Source organism: Eucyclogobius newberryi, unplaced genomic scaffold, assembly GCF_026437365.1.
Source record: "Eucyclogobius newberryi isolate DKJ021-1_F unplaced genomic scaffold, fEucNew1.0.hap1 SCAF_21, whole genome shotgun sequence".
In the NCBI taxonomy this organism is placed as follows: domain Eukaryota; kingdom Metazoa; phylum Chordata; class Actinopteri; order Gobiiformes; family Gobiidae; genus Eucyclogobius; species Eucyclogobius newberryi.
Genome location: NW_027315846.1, coordinates 28,660,673 through 28,678,790, shown reverse-complemented (window position 1 = coordinate 28,678,790; position 18,118 = coordinate 28,660,673). Strand labels below are relative to the sequence as shown.

General features: G+C 46.2%; 2 protein-coding genes across 4 annotated transcripts in view; one reads left to right on the top strand and one right to left on the bottom strand.

Annotated features, from left to right (window-relative positions):
* vgll2b (vestigial-like family member 2b) overlaps positions 1-11,803 on the top strand; it is a 54,395-nt gene extending 42,592 nt beyond the window's left edge. Inside the window, exons 3-4 of the mRNA XM_072457300.1 lie at positions 1,263-1,682; positions 4,318-11,803. Of these exons, the coding sequence (XP_072313401.1) occupies positions 1,263-1,682; positions 4,318-4,361 (464 nt within the window). The 3' untranslated portion in view covers positions 4,362-11,803. The remainder of the gene's footprint in view (positions 1-1,262; positions 1,683-4,317) is intronic.
* Positions 1-18,118, bottom strand: part of LOC140370223 (protein NLRC3-like) — a 300,708-nt gene that overhangs the window by 225,551 nt on the left and 57,039 nt on the right. The window lies entirely within an intron of this gene.

Genomic DNA, 18,118 nt, shown 5'->3' with positions numbered 1-18,118 from the left:
TTTCTATGCAAAGATGTGCGAATATTTCCAAATTCATCTTTTGTCATTTTCAAAACTAAAAAGTTGATTTCTGAACTGCTATATTCCAAAAATACATTTCGAGTTAATATTCGTCGAGTTGATGAATGCATGAAGTTGTAATAGTTCTTCAAGTGTGCCAAAGTAAATCATCTTTATAGCCTCCAGACCATTTCATCTTGAAAATGGATTGCTCTCAGTGTAGATGCATTTCTGCTCCCACAGGCCAAGGAAGAGACCTGGGGCCATAAGCGGCCCCCATAACAGGTCCTTGTCTATAAAGCTGATCTTGGAGTAAGAAAACATTGTTCTTGAGGGTCCATTCTGTCCATGACACAATGAAACTACCTGGAGGTAAACTGTTGTAAATGAAATTCAGTACATGCAACCCATCCTCATGTGGAATATACAGTGTTCCACATCCATGGAAACAAAGCATCACCTACAATGTCCTACACATTGTGGTGTCCTTCTGGTGGATACATTTTGTACAAAAAGTTTGATAAAATAGTCAATGAATTTGGAAGCTGGTTCCGTTAAAGTCCATTTCCACTGATGATTGCTCGTCATGGGAGGTTATCAGAGTTGTTGTAGACGTGAGGTAACATAAAAGGATGCCATCTGTGGGAGTTTCAGCAAATCAAACTTCCTTTGTGTTATCCAGTTTTTCTCTTTTGAATTGTCGAGCAGATTTTTAAATTGATGTTCATGTTGGATTAGTGGCTAAGGCCAAACACATATTGTGCATTGAGAGACATCATTTAAATACTAATTATGCATTTTCACCAAAGTTGGTCTCAAACTTTCACATATGTCAGAAAACAAGTGAGCAAATTTCCCTTTCAAATTTTGGAAAAACATCATTTGGTGTTTTTGGCATCACAAAGAGTGATTTTGAAAACATCATATGGCATTGAAAGGCTTAAACAATGCTAAATGTATACGTTTTTAAAATAAACAGTATTATGTGGGTTTGGGTAAAGATGGTATTTTATTGAAACGTTCCTGGAGCTGGATTCGAGGTGTGTCTGTGCTTTGGTCATGCGTGAGTTTATGACATGTTCATGACATTTTATGGGAAAAGTTTGGTGTGTGTAGAAATGTGACCAGTGTCTACTAAGGTGTTCTCACATACGAGGATACCGGAAAGTAACTTCAAGTACACTTTAGGTTGTATTTTTGGTTATGGTTGGATGGCGTCGTGTTGAATGACGTGTACTGACATCCATTCTTTGTGTCCTCAGATGCCGCGTCCCCCAACGGTAGGCGGAGCTTCCCCCCCTCCTTCTGGGACAGTAACTACTTGTCCCCTCAGAGCCGGCCCCACTGTGACACCGCCCCCTCGTACTCTGTGGACCCATACGCCTCAGGGCTGCACCCGGGCCTGTCCCACCCGCACCCTCACGCCCACCCACACGCCCCAGAGAGCTGGGGCTACCCTCAAACTCAGTACGGACCCCCAAGACACTTACACCATGAACTGTACTCGCCATCAGCCTTGGAGCCTCACTATGGGCCCTTGCTGATGCCCACAGTGAGGCCCCCACACCTGGCCGCCATGCCCAGCCACTACGAGGTTAGCAAACTGGAGCCTCCCAGCGGCTGGCCCGGCCTCCTGCCCCCGGGGGACGTGAGCCAGACCCTGGCCCTCAACATGGACACAGGTGAGAGCAGGAACTACTGTCACCAGACGGAATATATTCTCTGTACACGTTTTTGGGGCTCAATATTTATCCTGTACATCTTCTTTCGCAGGGTGGGAACTTGTATTTAGTTTTTAAGTGTAATATTTGAGCTGTACAGATAACTTGTAATTAACTTCAACGGCTAATTAGAAATACTAATGTAATGGTTTACAGCAGGGGTCAGACTTTCACCGAGGTCCAGTCGGAGAAAACAGTTTTATTTACTGTGTTTCTGGAGCAGAACTGCAGATGGAAAGCAGCAGTTGCAAAATCGTTCATGGCTCCTGATAATTAAAGACTAAAAGAAACTACAATGATTTTTGCAGCTGAGGCAGAAGGTGCAGTTTGGCAGGTGAACCCACGGCTAGGTTTGGATTGGCCCTGGCCCTCAGAGCGGTTCACTTTAGAGCGGTTCACTTTAGAGCGGTTCACTTTAGAGCGGTTCACTTTAGAGCGGTTCACTTTAGAGCGGTTCACTTTAGAGCGGGGTTCACTTTAGAGCGGGGTTCACTTTAGAGCGGGGTTCACTTTAGAGCGGTTCACTTTAGAGCGCGTTGGGACAGTTCTGTTAAAGGTGGAATGTGTCTCCATGTTCAGGTCCTGGCTCTGGCCCAGAACTGACCCAAACATAACTCATGTTTTCATAAGAAATCAAACCTAAAGTGTACCTCAATTATACTTTTGAATCATCAGGTCGATCTGAGCGAGTTGAGTGTGTGTGTGTGTGAGGGGCGCGGCTAAAGCTAGTGTGTGTGAGGGGCGTGGCTAAAGCTAGTGTGTGTGAGGGGCGTGGCTAAAGCTAGTGTGTGTGAGGGGCGTGGCTAAAGCTAGTGTGTGTGAGGGGCGTGGCTAAAGCTAGTGTGTGTGAGGGGCGTGGCTAAAGCTAGTGTGTGTGTGAGGGGCGTGGCTAAAGCTAGCGTGTGTGAGGGGCGTGGCTAAAGCTAGTGTGTGTGAGGGGCGTGGCTAAAGCTAGTGTGTGTGAGGGGCGTGGCTAAAGCTAGTGTGTGTGAGGGGCGTGGCTGTCAGACGCTTTATGAGCTGGAAATATCAGATTGTGGCTCTGGACAAAGCGAGTGTCACAAACAGGAAACAGCTGATGCTAACGCGCTTCGCTAGCTTTGCTTTGCTAAGCATGTGGGCTCATCATATCAGTGGAAACACAGCGCTTTAATCACAAGATAAAGTCTGCATTTGGTGACAAATTATTTGCTTTTTTTAGCCTGAGTCTGCATTCATTCTTATCCAATATGTTCGCTCAAAAAAGTTCCGTCAGTCAAAGCTAACATCTCACATCCCACTGTGGACTGCTGAAAGGTTGAAAAGAGGATTCAGTCTAATTTCCTGGTGGTGTGGACAGCTCAGTAGTTCTCCCACATGTCAATCATTCCCTGCGTGCTACTGCACACCTGCAGCCTCGTTCCCATAGCAGCACGTTCCCCTGGCTGCACATGCGTGGTTGATATGCCGGTGTGTGTTTAGCGAGTTCCTTCAGTGTAGCTTCACGCTTCGGACCGCTAAGTACAAAAATGGCTGAGGAATGACAGAAAAAGACTGTGTTTGAGCTCAGAAGAGACAGAAATCTGAGGAGACGATGATGTGATCCGTCGTGCTAATAAACAAACACACGTGTAGAGGCGCGGCTGTAGCGTGCTTCTGCACGAGGTTTGATGGGAGGCGGCCTCTCGGAAACAGGAGGGTGGGGGTGAGTGTGCTCATGCACATTTAAAGAAAAAGGACTAACAGTCAATTGAGTTCTCAAATCGCCAAAAATCCTCTATTATTCCTTTAAACGAGCCGGTACGATTCACTTGAGACAGTGGAGACTCCAAAGCGAACCAGTGGAAACGAGGCTGAAGAGGCTGGAAGTGCAGTTTGGTATCCAGGGCAACAAAAGGTGTTTCCCGAGTGATTTATACATGTAAAGATATATTACTACTTACTAACTATCATTATGGTACATCGTGCATGGTCGTCAGAAACAGCTAAGGTTCTACTTTGAGAACAGCACTTTCATCCTCTCCCCTGTGGTTCCTCCTCTCCTCTGTGGTTCCTCCTCTCCTCTGTGGTTCCTCCTCTCCCCTGTGGTTCCTCCTCTCCTCTGTGGTTCCTCCTCTCCTCTGTGGTTCCTCCTCTCCTCTCCTCTGTGGTTTCTCCTCTCCTCTGTGGTTCCTCCTCTCCTCTGTGGTTCCTCCTCTCCTCTGTGGTTTCTCCTCTCCTCTGTGGTTCCTCCTCTCCTCTGTGGTTCCTCCTCTCCTCTGTGGTTCCTCCTCTCCCCTGTGGTTCCTCCTCTCCTCTGTGGTTCCTCCTCTCCCCTGTGGTTCCTCCTCTCCTCTGTGGTTCCTCCTCTCCCCTGTGGTTCCTCCTCTCCTCTGTGGTTCCTCCTCTCCTCTGTTGTTCCTTCTCCCCTGTCGCCGCCATGACAACCAGTCTCACCATTGTTGTTCTTCCTCTTCTCTCCTCTCCTCTCATCACCTCTGTGGTTCCTCCTCTCCCCTGTGGTTCCTCCTCTCCTCTGTGGTTCCTCCCCTCTCCTGTTGTTCCTCCTCTCCTCTGTTGTTCCTTCTCCCCTGTCGCCGCCATGACAACCAGTCTCACCATTGTTCTCTCTCCTCAGGCCTGCCGCAGCACAAGAAAGCCAAAGAGCTCTACTGGTTCTAAGGCGTGGGGCACCAGCCTGGTCCTGCTGGATGTGTGGCCCTCCTCTCTGCTCTCCTCCAGATGTGTCTCCATGGAGATAAAGACAGCTCCATCACGTTTCAGTGGCACAGACTTTGGCACAGGACGGTGACCTGGTTGGAATGGACTCACAGGACAAACAGGACAAGCAGGACAAGCAGGACAAGCAGGACAAACAGGACAAGCAGGACAAGCAGGACAAGCAGGACAAACAGGACAAGCAGGGCTGCCATCATGGCATCATTTCAAAGAAGATGTTTTTTTCTCCATGTGAATTTTTTTGCTTTTCCTGTTTTTGTTGTTAAAATTATTTATTGCATTTTTTGTGAGAAAAAAAATGGTGCCACTTCATGATGAGGTTTAGCTAGCTAGCATTCCCATATCTATTTATTATCTCTTTATAAAATCAGGTGCAAAGAAGGGCAAAAGAGTGTTTGCCCTCCAGCCAAAGGGTTTCTGGTTCAGAAAGTTAAGTCTGTGTTTTTCACACTTTTTTGGCACACACTTAAATATTAACAAATCCCATCATTCAGAAAAAAGATGAACATAATTTGGCAAATAATCATGCCACGGATTCAATTCAGTCCATGAACTGAAATTGGATTTTGTTTTTTCACGTTAAGTGACTCCTCTTCACTGCTGTTGGGGCAGCATTTGCATGTTCTCCCCATGCCTGTGTGTTGTACAATAGGCTCCTCCCCAGAAAAAGAGATGTATCTCAGTGGGACTTACATCAGCTGCTCAGTGACCTCAGGTGGAAATTAGCACTTGAGCTAAACATGCCAAGAGGAAATAAAAGTATCTAGAGTCAAAGACGACCAAAAGAATATTTTTGGATCGACAGAAAGGCCAGAGAGTTGATCCCTGCAGCTTCCTGCTGTGAGGCGACAGGGGGAGGCCCTGCCACCAGCCCTTCTTAACCAGTATCAGGTGTTTTAGAGGAACTACTCCGCCCGGATTCTAACCAAGCCAAGCAGGTGCTAAACTCTTCAAACCAATGCTAACTGCGTTTCCACCCTCACAAAATGTGCATTCTGTCTACATTTGCATAAGAAATGCCATTCGAGTGCATATCTGGTTGCCCTGGTTACGGTTGACGCCCGTCTGTTCTGTGTCGTGACACTACTAATCCTGCAGAGGGCGCATTGTGCACAGTCTGCCGCACACTTTTTCATCATGTCCAAATGTAGCAGGTTAATACTTTAAATATGCTGTGGTTTACACCAAACGAAAGGCTGCGGCCTCTTTTTGTTGAAAAGAACTAACGCATAAGTCCCACAACACTTTTCTCTCATCTCAACATAAACCATGTCAGAGTCTCTCCTGTGATGAGGATTAGACGGGGCATCTGAGTTTCAGGGCGAGTTAGAGTTTTGTTTGAAGCCTGAGACGCAGGCCTCGTGTTGGATTATTTAGTCTTTGTTTATCCCGTGTCCGCCCCGGTGCGCCTGGTGCAGGGCTGTGGTCCCACGCTCACATTTTAATATGCACTTTTGATATTCATTTCATGAGTTTCATTTTTACTGTTATGCACACAACACAAAATCCACCTCATCTACACCAGAGGTGCCAAACTCATTTTGGGTCGCGGGCCAAACATAACGCAAAAAATAAAACCTCAAAATACATAAGAAATAAATAGCTTCATATAACCTTGTAATAATAGTTCTATGTGGACACTGAGTCCATATTCATGCAGCAGCAGGATCAGGAACATGTGATTCTGATATGAAATGTAGATATCACGGACCTGTTGCTTTTGCTGCTCAAACTCAATATGAGCTCACTATTCTTATAGTTTCATCTGATCTTAGCATCAGTGTGGACACAGTCACAGCAGCTTCACTCTGTCATACTTTATACTTCATACATACACTTATTACACTTTGACCTGTGTTTTTACCTGTGGCTCCTGATCTGTCCAGGTTTGCTCTGGTTTGGATGTTTTCCTCACAGAGCATCATCACACAAGTTTGTTTTCTTGTTGTTAGCTCCACATTAGCGCCGCCTTTAGCTCAGCTCTAGCATCCACAAAACCATCTTTTTTTCTTCCACGCGTTTCCCAAATCCACACATCCTTCCCTGCTCAGACCTCTGCGCAGGTCTAGTTTAGTGCGCGACAGCACTTCTCAGCCCTCGACACTCGCTCCAGCAGCACAGCAGCGTGGGCGGGACTCGTAGTTCTAGCAATAAAGAAAATCTATATATCTATCGGAAATGAATAAATATGAATTAGAAACGTTTTGCAGGCCGGATGAACAGGTCTGGGGCCGTATGTTTGACACCGCTGGTATAAACCTTTATGTGAACTAAGTGTTCTGAATGTGATACTCGGCATTTCCACCAGTCACTTACTTCAAAATGTGCTTTCAAAATAAGGGTGGAAACACAGTTACTAATTGGTCAGAGTGTTGGCGTCGTCCATGGTTACCACACAGTTTCCATGGATATTGATTTGTTGTGGGTCAGATTCTAAAGAGTAATGACAATACAAGCAGGGCCGAGTGGAGCTGGTGGGGCCCCTGTGTTGAAGATACAAGCAGGGCCGAGTGGAGCTGGTGGGGCCCCTGTGTTGAAGATACAAGCAGGGCTGAGTGGAGCTGGTGGGGCCCCTGTGTTGAAGATACAAGCAGGGCCGAGTGGAGCTGGTGGGGCCCCTGTGCTGAAGATACAAGCAGGGCTGAGTGGAGCTGGTGGGGCCCCTGTGCTGAAGATACAAGCAGGGCTGAGTGGAGCTGGTGGGGCCCCTGTGTTGAAGATACAAGCAGGGCTGAGTGGAGCTGGTGGGGCCCCTGTGTTGAAGATACAAGCAGGGCTGAGTGGAGCTGGTGGGGCCCCTGTGTTGAAGATACAAGCAGGGCCGAGTGGAGCTGGTGGGGCCCCTGTGCTGAAGATACAAGCAGGGCTGAGTGGAGCTGGTGGGGCCCCTGTGCTGAAGATACAAGCAGGGCCGAGTGGAGCTGGTGGGGCCCCTGTGCTGAAGATACAAGCAGGGCCGAGTGGAGCTGGTGGGGCCCCTGTGCTGAAGATACAACTGAGAATATGAACAAAGGAGGAAATACTTCTTTTATCATATTTCAATCTTGAACAGAGATTTCTCCTTATTTGAAGTGGAATTACGATATGGCAGGACACACCTTACTCCAATCCACTTTTACAGGTGAATGTTATAACAATATTAAGATAGAGATAGAGATTAAGATAGTCATCCAATTGTGAATCAACAGAAGCAAAGCAAATGGTGCTGAACACGTTTGACCAAAGATCCTTTACATTTGTGTTGGTCACAGCTGAGAGCCTGACTCAGTGTCTATAATGACCCTGTCCCACTGAGGACGGTCTATCTGCTGCGTTAATGAGGGACTCATCCCTTGTTAACCCCTTATGCTCCCATGCGTGGGACGTTTTTTCTTTATTTATTCCATTTTCTCCACCATCTTATAAAAGGGAACTCTGCTTGATTTGCTGTACATCAAAACAAAGCTATAACCCAAGAAATCAATCATTCTGGGAAGCATCAGTTTCAGTTTGTACCCCAAACCCACAGTCAAAAATTACCCTAAGTAAATTGAAAAATTAAAAGGACTAAAAAACGAATAAATGCTAAAACTAGTGTCAATCAGCCCTTACCTCCAGAAACCAGCTTCAAGTATTATTTAAAACACAGGATATAGTCTTAAAGGTCTTTGCTGGTGCTGATCTCTACTCATTTCTACTGAACTAAAACAATGAAAAACAGAACTAGTTTATTTCAGACACTTTGCATTAGTCCACATGTATTTCTCACTTTCCCAACGCACTCTGAGCATCTTAATTATTCACCGCTTTTCACACTTTCTTTAGGTCAGAGCGGGTTAAACTCACTAATTACAGCACACTTCCTGCTTCACAGAGAATAAAACGTTGCATAATCAGAGGCAGACAGCACACAGCGGTCTCATTTTGACTCCACAGAGCTTTGATTACAATATATCTGGAGTAAACATTTCATTTGATTGCATGAAAAAAAGTCAGGTACAGCCCCTTTAATTAAAAGAGTTACTCAATATCACAAGGGTAGAGATCTGGGAAAGACATTCAGGATTTTGCTAGAATTGAACCAACAACCCTGGTGCTGTATTTGAATGAAATCCTGACTCTGAGAAGCCTCCAGAGGACAGGAGACTAAAGGCCAGTTCATTCTTCATGAGAAGCAGAAGTTTGCGTCTCGCTGTGAGGCTGCGGTGCTTCTGTGCCAGAGCCAAAGTACGAAGTATTAGGAAATATGATTTGGCCTTAAAGCAGAACTTGAGAAGGTCATAAACGACGGCTGGACTCTTCGTGACTGCACCAGGTCCAGAGAAGGGATTTGTCTTCATTCAGATCATTCTCTTCAGATTAGGGCGGCACCTAATTATTCTGAGTCAAACACTTCTTTCTTTTGTTTTTCTTTTTTTTAAAAGGATCTTTGGTGTGACGCTTAGTGCGAAAGGGGGACGAAAGAGAAGGGAGGACATGCAGCAAACTGAGCCAGGATTCAAAGTCACGATGCTCGGGCGGCTGCACGTGGAGCATGTGTGCTGCGCCTTCACAATGAACAAACTACTATTTCTATTTCTAATATCTTAACAGAATAAAGACAGATGTCAAAGTAAAATAGGTTGGAAACCGCTGCTGTTGCTGCTTATTCTGAAAATACCAATACAAAATATGTTGTTCTAATTCAAGTCAATATATTGTGATATAACTGTGAACTCTGCCAGTGAGAGCTCAGGCAGAGACGTTCCACTGCTTCACTCTGGAGCGTAACCAGGTGATGGTGTCTCCACTGTCAATCCAAAGCTCGCTATTGGCTCCTGGAATGCTTTTGAGTGAGCTGATTGGATAAGAGAGAACACAGACTTGGCAAAAACAAGATGGAAAAAAAAGCTAGAAACAGAAAACACCAAACGCTGACGAACTCTTGTGATAAACGGCAGTATTTCCACTGATGCTAACTTCTATGTTGAGCCCACATAGCACTCGTTAGCATCAGCACCACACGTCCTCTTTTTCCAGGACATGTCCCCTTTTTATGATTCTGATCTTTTGAGACATAAAACCTTCTGGGAGGAATTTCAAAATAACCCCCAAATGTCTGGAATTGTAACTTTATGTGTGGGCCACTTTTACTAGTTTGGGTGACACTCTTGTATTTGTATTGTATTTCTTTGTGAAGGGACAACACACTCCACATGCCAGGACTTAATTACCAATTATGAATGGGACTATTCTAATGAAACAACGTTTAAATACATAAACAGCAACAGAAATCTCCAGTTACACAAAAGAAAATCACCAGGCGTCACCCAAACCGACTCACGACACTCGCATCAAGAGCCAAAATCTGATATTTCCAGGTCATAAAGCGTCTGACATTAGCATTAGCATTAGCATTAGCATTAGCATGACATAAAGAGAGGTTCAACCTCGGCGTAGAGGCTTTGAGAGAAGTCAAAGAAATGAGGCAAAACTGTTTCTTTGCACGCTAGCTTTAGCCACGCCCCTCACACACGCTAGCTTTAGCCACGCCCCTCACACACGCTAGCTTTAGCTACGCCCCTCACACACGCTAACTTTAGCCACGCCCCTCACACACGCTAGCTTTAGCTACGCCCCTCACACACGCTAGCTTTAGCCACGCCCCTCACAAACTCTAGCTTTAGCCATGCCCCTCACACACACTAGCTTTAGCCAGGCCCCTCACATACCCTAGCTTTAGCCACGCCCCTCACACACACTAGCTTTAGCCACGCCCCTCACACACACTAGCTTTAGCCACGCCCCTCACACACGCTAGCTTTAGCTACGCCCCTCACAGACGCTAGCTTTAGCCACGCCCCTCACACACTAGCTTTAGCCACGCCCCTCACATACACTAGCTTTAGCCACGCCCCTCACACACGCTAGCTTTAGCCACACCCCTCACACACTCTAGCTTTAGCCACGCCCCTCACACACACTAGCTTTAGCCACGCCCCTCACACACGCTAGCTTTAGCCACGCCCCTCACACACACTAGCTTTAGCCACGCCCCTCACACACACTAGCTTTAGCCAGGCCCCTCACACACTCTAGCTTTAGCCACGCCCCTCACACACGCTAGCTTTAGCCACGCCCCTCACACACACTAGCTTTAGCCACGCCCCTCACACACACTAGCTTTAGCCACGCCCCTCACACAAGCTAGCTTTAGCCACGCCCCTCACACACACTAGCTTTAGCCACGACCCTCACACACGCTAGCTTTAGCCACGCCCCTCACACACACTAGCTTTAGCCACGCCCCTCAATCACACTAGCTTTAGCCACGCCCCTTACACACTCTAGCTTTAGCCACGCCCCTCACACACGCTAGCTTTAGCCACGCCCCTCACACACTCTAGCTTTAGCCACGCCCTTCACACACACTAGCTTTAGCCACGCCCCTCACACACACTAGCTTTAGCCACGCCCCTCACACACACTAGCTTTAGCCACGCCCCTCACACACACTAGCTTTAGCCACGCCCCTCACACACACTAGCTTTAGCCACGCCCCTCACACACACTAGCTTTAGCCACGCCCCTCACACACACTAGCTTTAGCCACGCCCCTCACACACACTAGCTTTAGCCACGCCCCTCACACACACTAGCTTTAGCCACGCCCCTCACACACACTAGCTTTAGCCGCGCCCCTCACACACACACACACTCAACTCGCTCAGATCGACCTGATGATTCAAAAGTATAATTGAGGTACACTTTAGGTTTGATTTCTTATGAAAACATGAGTTATGTTTGGGTCAGTTCTGGGCCAGAGCCAGGACCTGAACATGGAGACACATTCCACCTTTAACAGAACTGTCCCAACGTGCTCTAAAGTGAACCGCTCTAAAGTGAACCGCTCTAAAGTGAACCCCGCTCTAAAGTGAACCCCGCTCTAAAGTGAACCGCTCTAAAGTGAACCGCTCTAAAGTGAACCGCTCTAAAGTGAACCGCTCTAAAGTGAACCGCTCTAAAGTGAACCCCGCTCTAAAGTGAACCCCGCTCTAAAGTGAACCGCTCTAAGTGAACCGCTCTAAAGTGAACCGCTCTAAGTGAACCGCTCTAAAGTGAACCGCTCTAAAGTGAACCGCTCTAAAGTGAACCGCTCTAAAGTGAACCCCGCTCTAAAGTGAACCGCTCTGAGGGCCAGGGCCAATCCAAACGTGGCGTAACATTTCTCATTTGTACTTATTTGTCTGTGAAGGGTAAAATACCATCTGCAAAACCATATAAGCATTACGAATGTTGTGTTAGCTCCAAACAAGTGTCCTTGTTCATCCTCCATTATGGGGGAATTAAAACGTTTGGAATTTGGAAAATGTATTTGTGTGATATTTTTGGATGATTGTCATGTCAATAAATATTTTTATGGTACATTTTATAGTGTGGTTTAATAGTCTTTAAAGAACAAATATCCTGCATCGTTTTTTTCTTTAAACTTGCTCTTGTACCTTTGGCATTTCATGTTTTAAAACTTGGCAGTAATGTTGGCTGTAGCCAGCTGTTTCCCGTGTCCAGAATTAAATTGAATAACATTTATTTTTGTAATGCTTATAATCCCCACAGCAGTTTCCTTAAAGGTGAAAAACAGATTAAACAATATTCATAGGAAATTAGCAAATGGCTAATGTCCCAGCATCCCCTGTGTTGGTCGGATCATTGTAGGGACGTGAACACCGTGACAACACACAGTTTTCGTGGAGGAAAAACAGGAGTCTTCGTTAGCGTTTCTGACTGAATCAGAACTCACTTTAATCAATGGAACTTCCGGTGCAAGACAGTTTCAGTGTAAGAGACACATTTATATACTGCGGATATCATACATTCAGGGCAACACCCCCACTTGCTCTTAACACTGTACATTTCACATATATACAAACGAGAAATGCACCTTTTAAATATTACAGTTTACATTTACAACAGTTACAATCCAACACTCTCAATTTTGTAGCTTTTTTTTCTCTTTCTTTTTTTTGTAAATACACAACGTCCCACACTGCATTTTTACCTTCTGGCACAGTGTGGTCAACGTGTGTGTGTCGTTTTCTTTCAGAGATTTCATTTCATCTTTCATGGCATTAGTCCATAACTTTGCCTTTGGGGAGTGAACAGCCTCTTCAAAAGTCTGTGGCACATCATACATCACCCTGTAACACACATCACCCTGTAACACACATCACCCTGTAACACAGATCACCCTGTAACACACATCACCCTGTATTACACCATACATGACCCTGTAACACACGTCACCCTGTAACACACATCACCCTGTAACACACATCACCCTGTAACACACATCACCCTGTATTACACCACACATCACCCTGTAACACACGTCACCCTGTAACACACATCACCCTGTAACACACATCACCCTGTAACACACATCACCCTGTATTACACCACACATCACCCTGTAACACACATCACCCTGTAACACACATCACCCTGTAACACACATCACCCTGTATTACACCATACATGACCCTGTAACACACGTCACCCTGTAACACACGTCACCCTGTAACACACATCACCCTGTAACACACATCACCCTGTAACACACATCACCCTGTAACACGCATCACCCTGTAACACGCATCACCCTGTAACACACATCACCCTGTAACACACATCACCCTGTAACACACATGACCCTGTAACACACGTCACCCTGTAACACACATCACCCTGTAACACACATGACCCTGTAACACACATCACCCTGTAACACACATCAGCCTGTAACACACATCACCCTGTAACACACATCACCCTGTAACACACATCACCCTGTAACACACATCACCCTGTAACACACATCACCTTGTAACACACATCACCCTGTAACACATATCACCTTGTAACACACATCACCCTGTAACACACATCACCCTGTATTACACCATACATCACCCTGTAACACACGTCACCCTGTAACACACATCACCCTGTAACACACATCACCCTGTAACACACATCACCCTGTATTACACCACACATCACCCTGTAACACACATCACCCTGTAACACACATCACCCTGTAACACACATCACCCTGTAACACACATCACCCTGTAACACACATCACCCTGTAACACACATCACCCTGTAACACACATGACCCTGTAACACACATCACCCTGTATTACACCATACATCACCCTGTAACACACATGACCCTGTAACACACATCACCATGTATTACACCACACATCACCCTGTAACACACATGACCCTGTAACACACATCACCCTGTAACATACATCACCCTGTAACACGCATCACCCTGTAACACGCATCACCCTGTAACACACATCACCCTGTAACATACATCACCCTGTAACACACATCACCCTGTAACACGCATCACCCTGTAACACACATTACCCTGTAACACACATCACTCTGTAACATACATCACCCTGTAACACACATCACCCTGTAACACACATCACCCTGTAACACACATGACCCTGTAACACACATCACCCTGTAACACGCATCACCCTGTAACACACATCACCCTGTAACACACATCACCCTGTAACATACATCACCCTGTAACACACATCACCCTGTAACACACATCACCCTGTAACACACATGACCCTGTAACACACATCACCCTGTAACACACATCACCCTGTATCACACATCACCCTGTAACACACATCACCCTGTAACACACATGACCCTGTAACACACATCACCCTGTAACATGCATCACCCTGTAACACACATAACCCTTTAACACACATGACCCTGTAACACACATCATCCTGTAACACACATGACCCTGTAACACACATCACCATGTATTACACCACACATCACCCTGTAACACACATGACCCTGTAACACACATCACCCTGTAACATACATCACCCTGTAACACACATGACCCTGTAACACACATGACCCTGTAACACACATCACCCTGTAACATACATCACCCTGTAACACACATCACCCTGTAACACACATCACCCTGTAACACACATCACCCTGTAACACACATCACCCTGTAACATACATCACCCTGTAACACACATCACCCTGTAACACGCATCACCCTGTAACACACATCACCCTGTAACACACATCATCCTGTAACACACATCACCCTGTAACACGCATCACCCTGTAACACGCATCACCCTGTAACACGCATCACCCTGTAACATGCATCACCCTGTAACACGCATCACCCTGTAACACGCATCACCCTGTAACACACATCACCCTGTAACATACATCACCCTGTAACACACATCACCCTGTAACACGCATCACCCTGTAACACACATCACCCTGTAACACACATCACCCTGTAACTTACATCACCCTGTAACACACATCACCCTGTAACACACATCACCCTGTAACACACATGACCCTGTAACACACATCACCCTGTAACACGCATCACCCTGTAACACGCATCACCCTGTAACACGCATCACCCTGTAACACACATGACCCTGTAACATGCATCACCCTGTAACACACATGACCCTGTAACACACATCACCCTGTAACACACATCACCCTGTAACACACATCACCCTGTAACACACATCACCCTGTAACACACATGACCCTGTAACACACATGACCCTGTAACACACATGACCCTGTAATACACATGACCCTGTAACACACATCACCCTGTAACACACATGACCCTGTAACACACATCACCCTGTAACACACATCACCCTGTAACATACATCACCCTGTAACACACATGACCCTGTAACACACATGACCCTGTAATACACATGACCCTGTAACACACATCACCCTGTAACACACATGACCCTGTAACACACATCACCCTGTAACACACATCACCCTGTAACACACATGACCCTGTAACACACATCACCCTGTAACACACATCACCCTGTAACACACATCACCCTGTAACACGCATCACCCTGTATCACACATCACCCTGTAACACACATCACCCTGTAACACACATCACCCTGTAACACACATCACCCTGTAACACACATCACCCTGTAACATACATCACCCTGTAACACACATCACCCTGTAACACACATCACCCTGTAACATACATCACCCTGTAACACGCATCACCCTGTAACACGCATCACCCTGTAACACACATCACCCTGTAACACACATCATCCTGTAACACACATCACCCTGTAACACACATCACCCTGTAACACGCATCACCCTGTAACACGCATCACCCTGTAACACGCATCACCCTGTAACACGCATCACCCTGTAACACGCATCACCCTGTAACACACATCACCCTGTAACATACATCACCCTGTAACACACATCACCCTGTAACACGCATCACCCTGTAACACACATCACCCTGTAACACACATCACCCTGTAACATACATCACCCTGTAACACACATCACCCTGTAACACACATCACCCTGTAACACACATGACCCTGTAACACACATCACCCTGTAACACGCATCACCCTGTAACACGCATCACCCTGTAACACGCATCACCCTGTAACACACATGACCCTGTAACACGCATCACCCTGTAACACACATCACCCTGTAACACACATCACCCTGTAACACACATCACCCTGTAACACACATCACCCTGTAACATACATCACCCTGTAACACACATCACCCTGTAACACACATCACCCTGTAACACACATCACCCTGTAACATACATCACCCTGTAACACGCATCACCCTGTAACACGCATCACCCTGTAACACACATCACCCTGTAACACACATCACCCTGTAACACACATCATCCTGTAACACACATCACCCTGTAACACACATCACCCTGTAACACGCATCACCCTGTAACACGCATCACCCTGTAACATGCATCACCCTGTAACACGCATCACCCTGTAACACGCATCACCCTGTAACACACATCACCCTGTAACATACATCACCCTGTAACACACATCACCCTGTAACACGCATCACCCTGTAACACACATCACCCTGTAACACACATCACCCTGTAACATACATCACCCTGTAACACACATCACCCTGTAACACACATGACCCTGTAACACACATCACCCTGTAACACGCATCACCCTGTAACACGCATCACCCTGTAACACGCATCACCCTGTAACACACATGACCCTGTAACATGCATCACCCTGTAACACACATCACCCTGTAACACACATCACCCTGTAACACGCATCACCCTGTAACACGCATCACCCTGTAACACGCATCACCCTGTATCACACATCACCCTGTAACACACATCACCCTGTAACACACATCACCCTGTAACACACATCACCCTGTAACACACATGACCCTGTAACACACATGACCCTGTAATACACATGACCCTGTAACACACATCACCCTGTAACACACATCACCCTGTAACACACATGACCCTGTAACACACATCACCCTGTAACACACATGACCCTGTAACACACATCACCCTGTAACACACATGACCCTGTAACACACATGACCCTGTAACACACATCACCCTGTAACACACATGACCCTGTAACACACATCACCCTGTAACACACATGACCCTGTAATACACATGACCCTGTAACACACATCACCCTGTAACACACATGACCCTGTAACACACATCACCCTGTAACACACATCACCCTGTAACACACATGACCCTGTAACACACATCACCTTGTAACACACATCACCCTGTAACACACATCACCTTGTAACACACATCACCCTGTAACAGTAATGTGTCTCTTTCCTCCTACTCTGTTCTTCCTGTTCTTGTTTCGCAGGTTCACAGTCATTGGTACAGTTCTCGTAACTTTCAATCTTAGGCTCCTGTGCCTCACTTTGACTCTGGTCGTTTGTCTCGTCTTGTGCAGTTGGCGCTGTAACAATCCCACTGATGGATCATAATCATCGTCTTCATCTTGATTTGTCTGGTTTATGGCGCTCGACTTCACTCTTAGTGAGGAACTTAACCTGTGTTTCAGAACTCGTCCAGTGTCTGGGTAATACACTAAATATGACGGACTGTTTTTGTCAGAACCCACAAAAACTCCTTCATTACATCGTGAGTCTAGTTTCTTTTTGTCTTGTCGATAACAGTAACAAACTGATCCAAATATTTGCATTTTGGACATGTCTGGCTTCTTCCCTGTCAGCATGTAATAAGGGGTGTGTCCTGTACGCTTGCTATAACACCTATTGAGAATAACTGCGGCTGTCATAACAGCATAAGTCCATAGGTTTTTTGGTAAATTACTTTCAAGTAACATGCTCGAAAAGCGTTCTCCAGTTTCGCTCGGCCGTCCCGTGTAGGTGAATCCGGCGCTGAGGTCTCATGTCTTATTGCATTCTTACGGAGTAAAGACTGGAACTGTCTAGAGGTGAATTCTGTTCCATTATCTGACCTCAGACGTTTAACTTTCCCATAAGGTGTGACATCTGCAATGAATTTTTCAGTCTCAACAGTGTCACTTTTTGCCTTTAGGAAGTACACAAATGTTGTCCCAGAGAAGTCGTCTGCAAAGTCCAGCGTGTCCTTCAAACCCTCTTCAGCTTCTGGCTCCATCGCTCCAGGACTCGCTCTAACACGGCCTCTGCTCGTGTGTCTCTGTTTCGAGTTTGGATAAACTTCCCTTTTACACAAACTTCACATTCTGGTCTAGAATTAT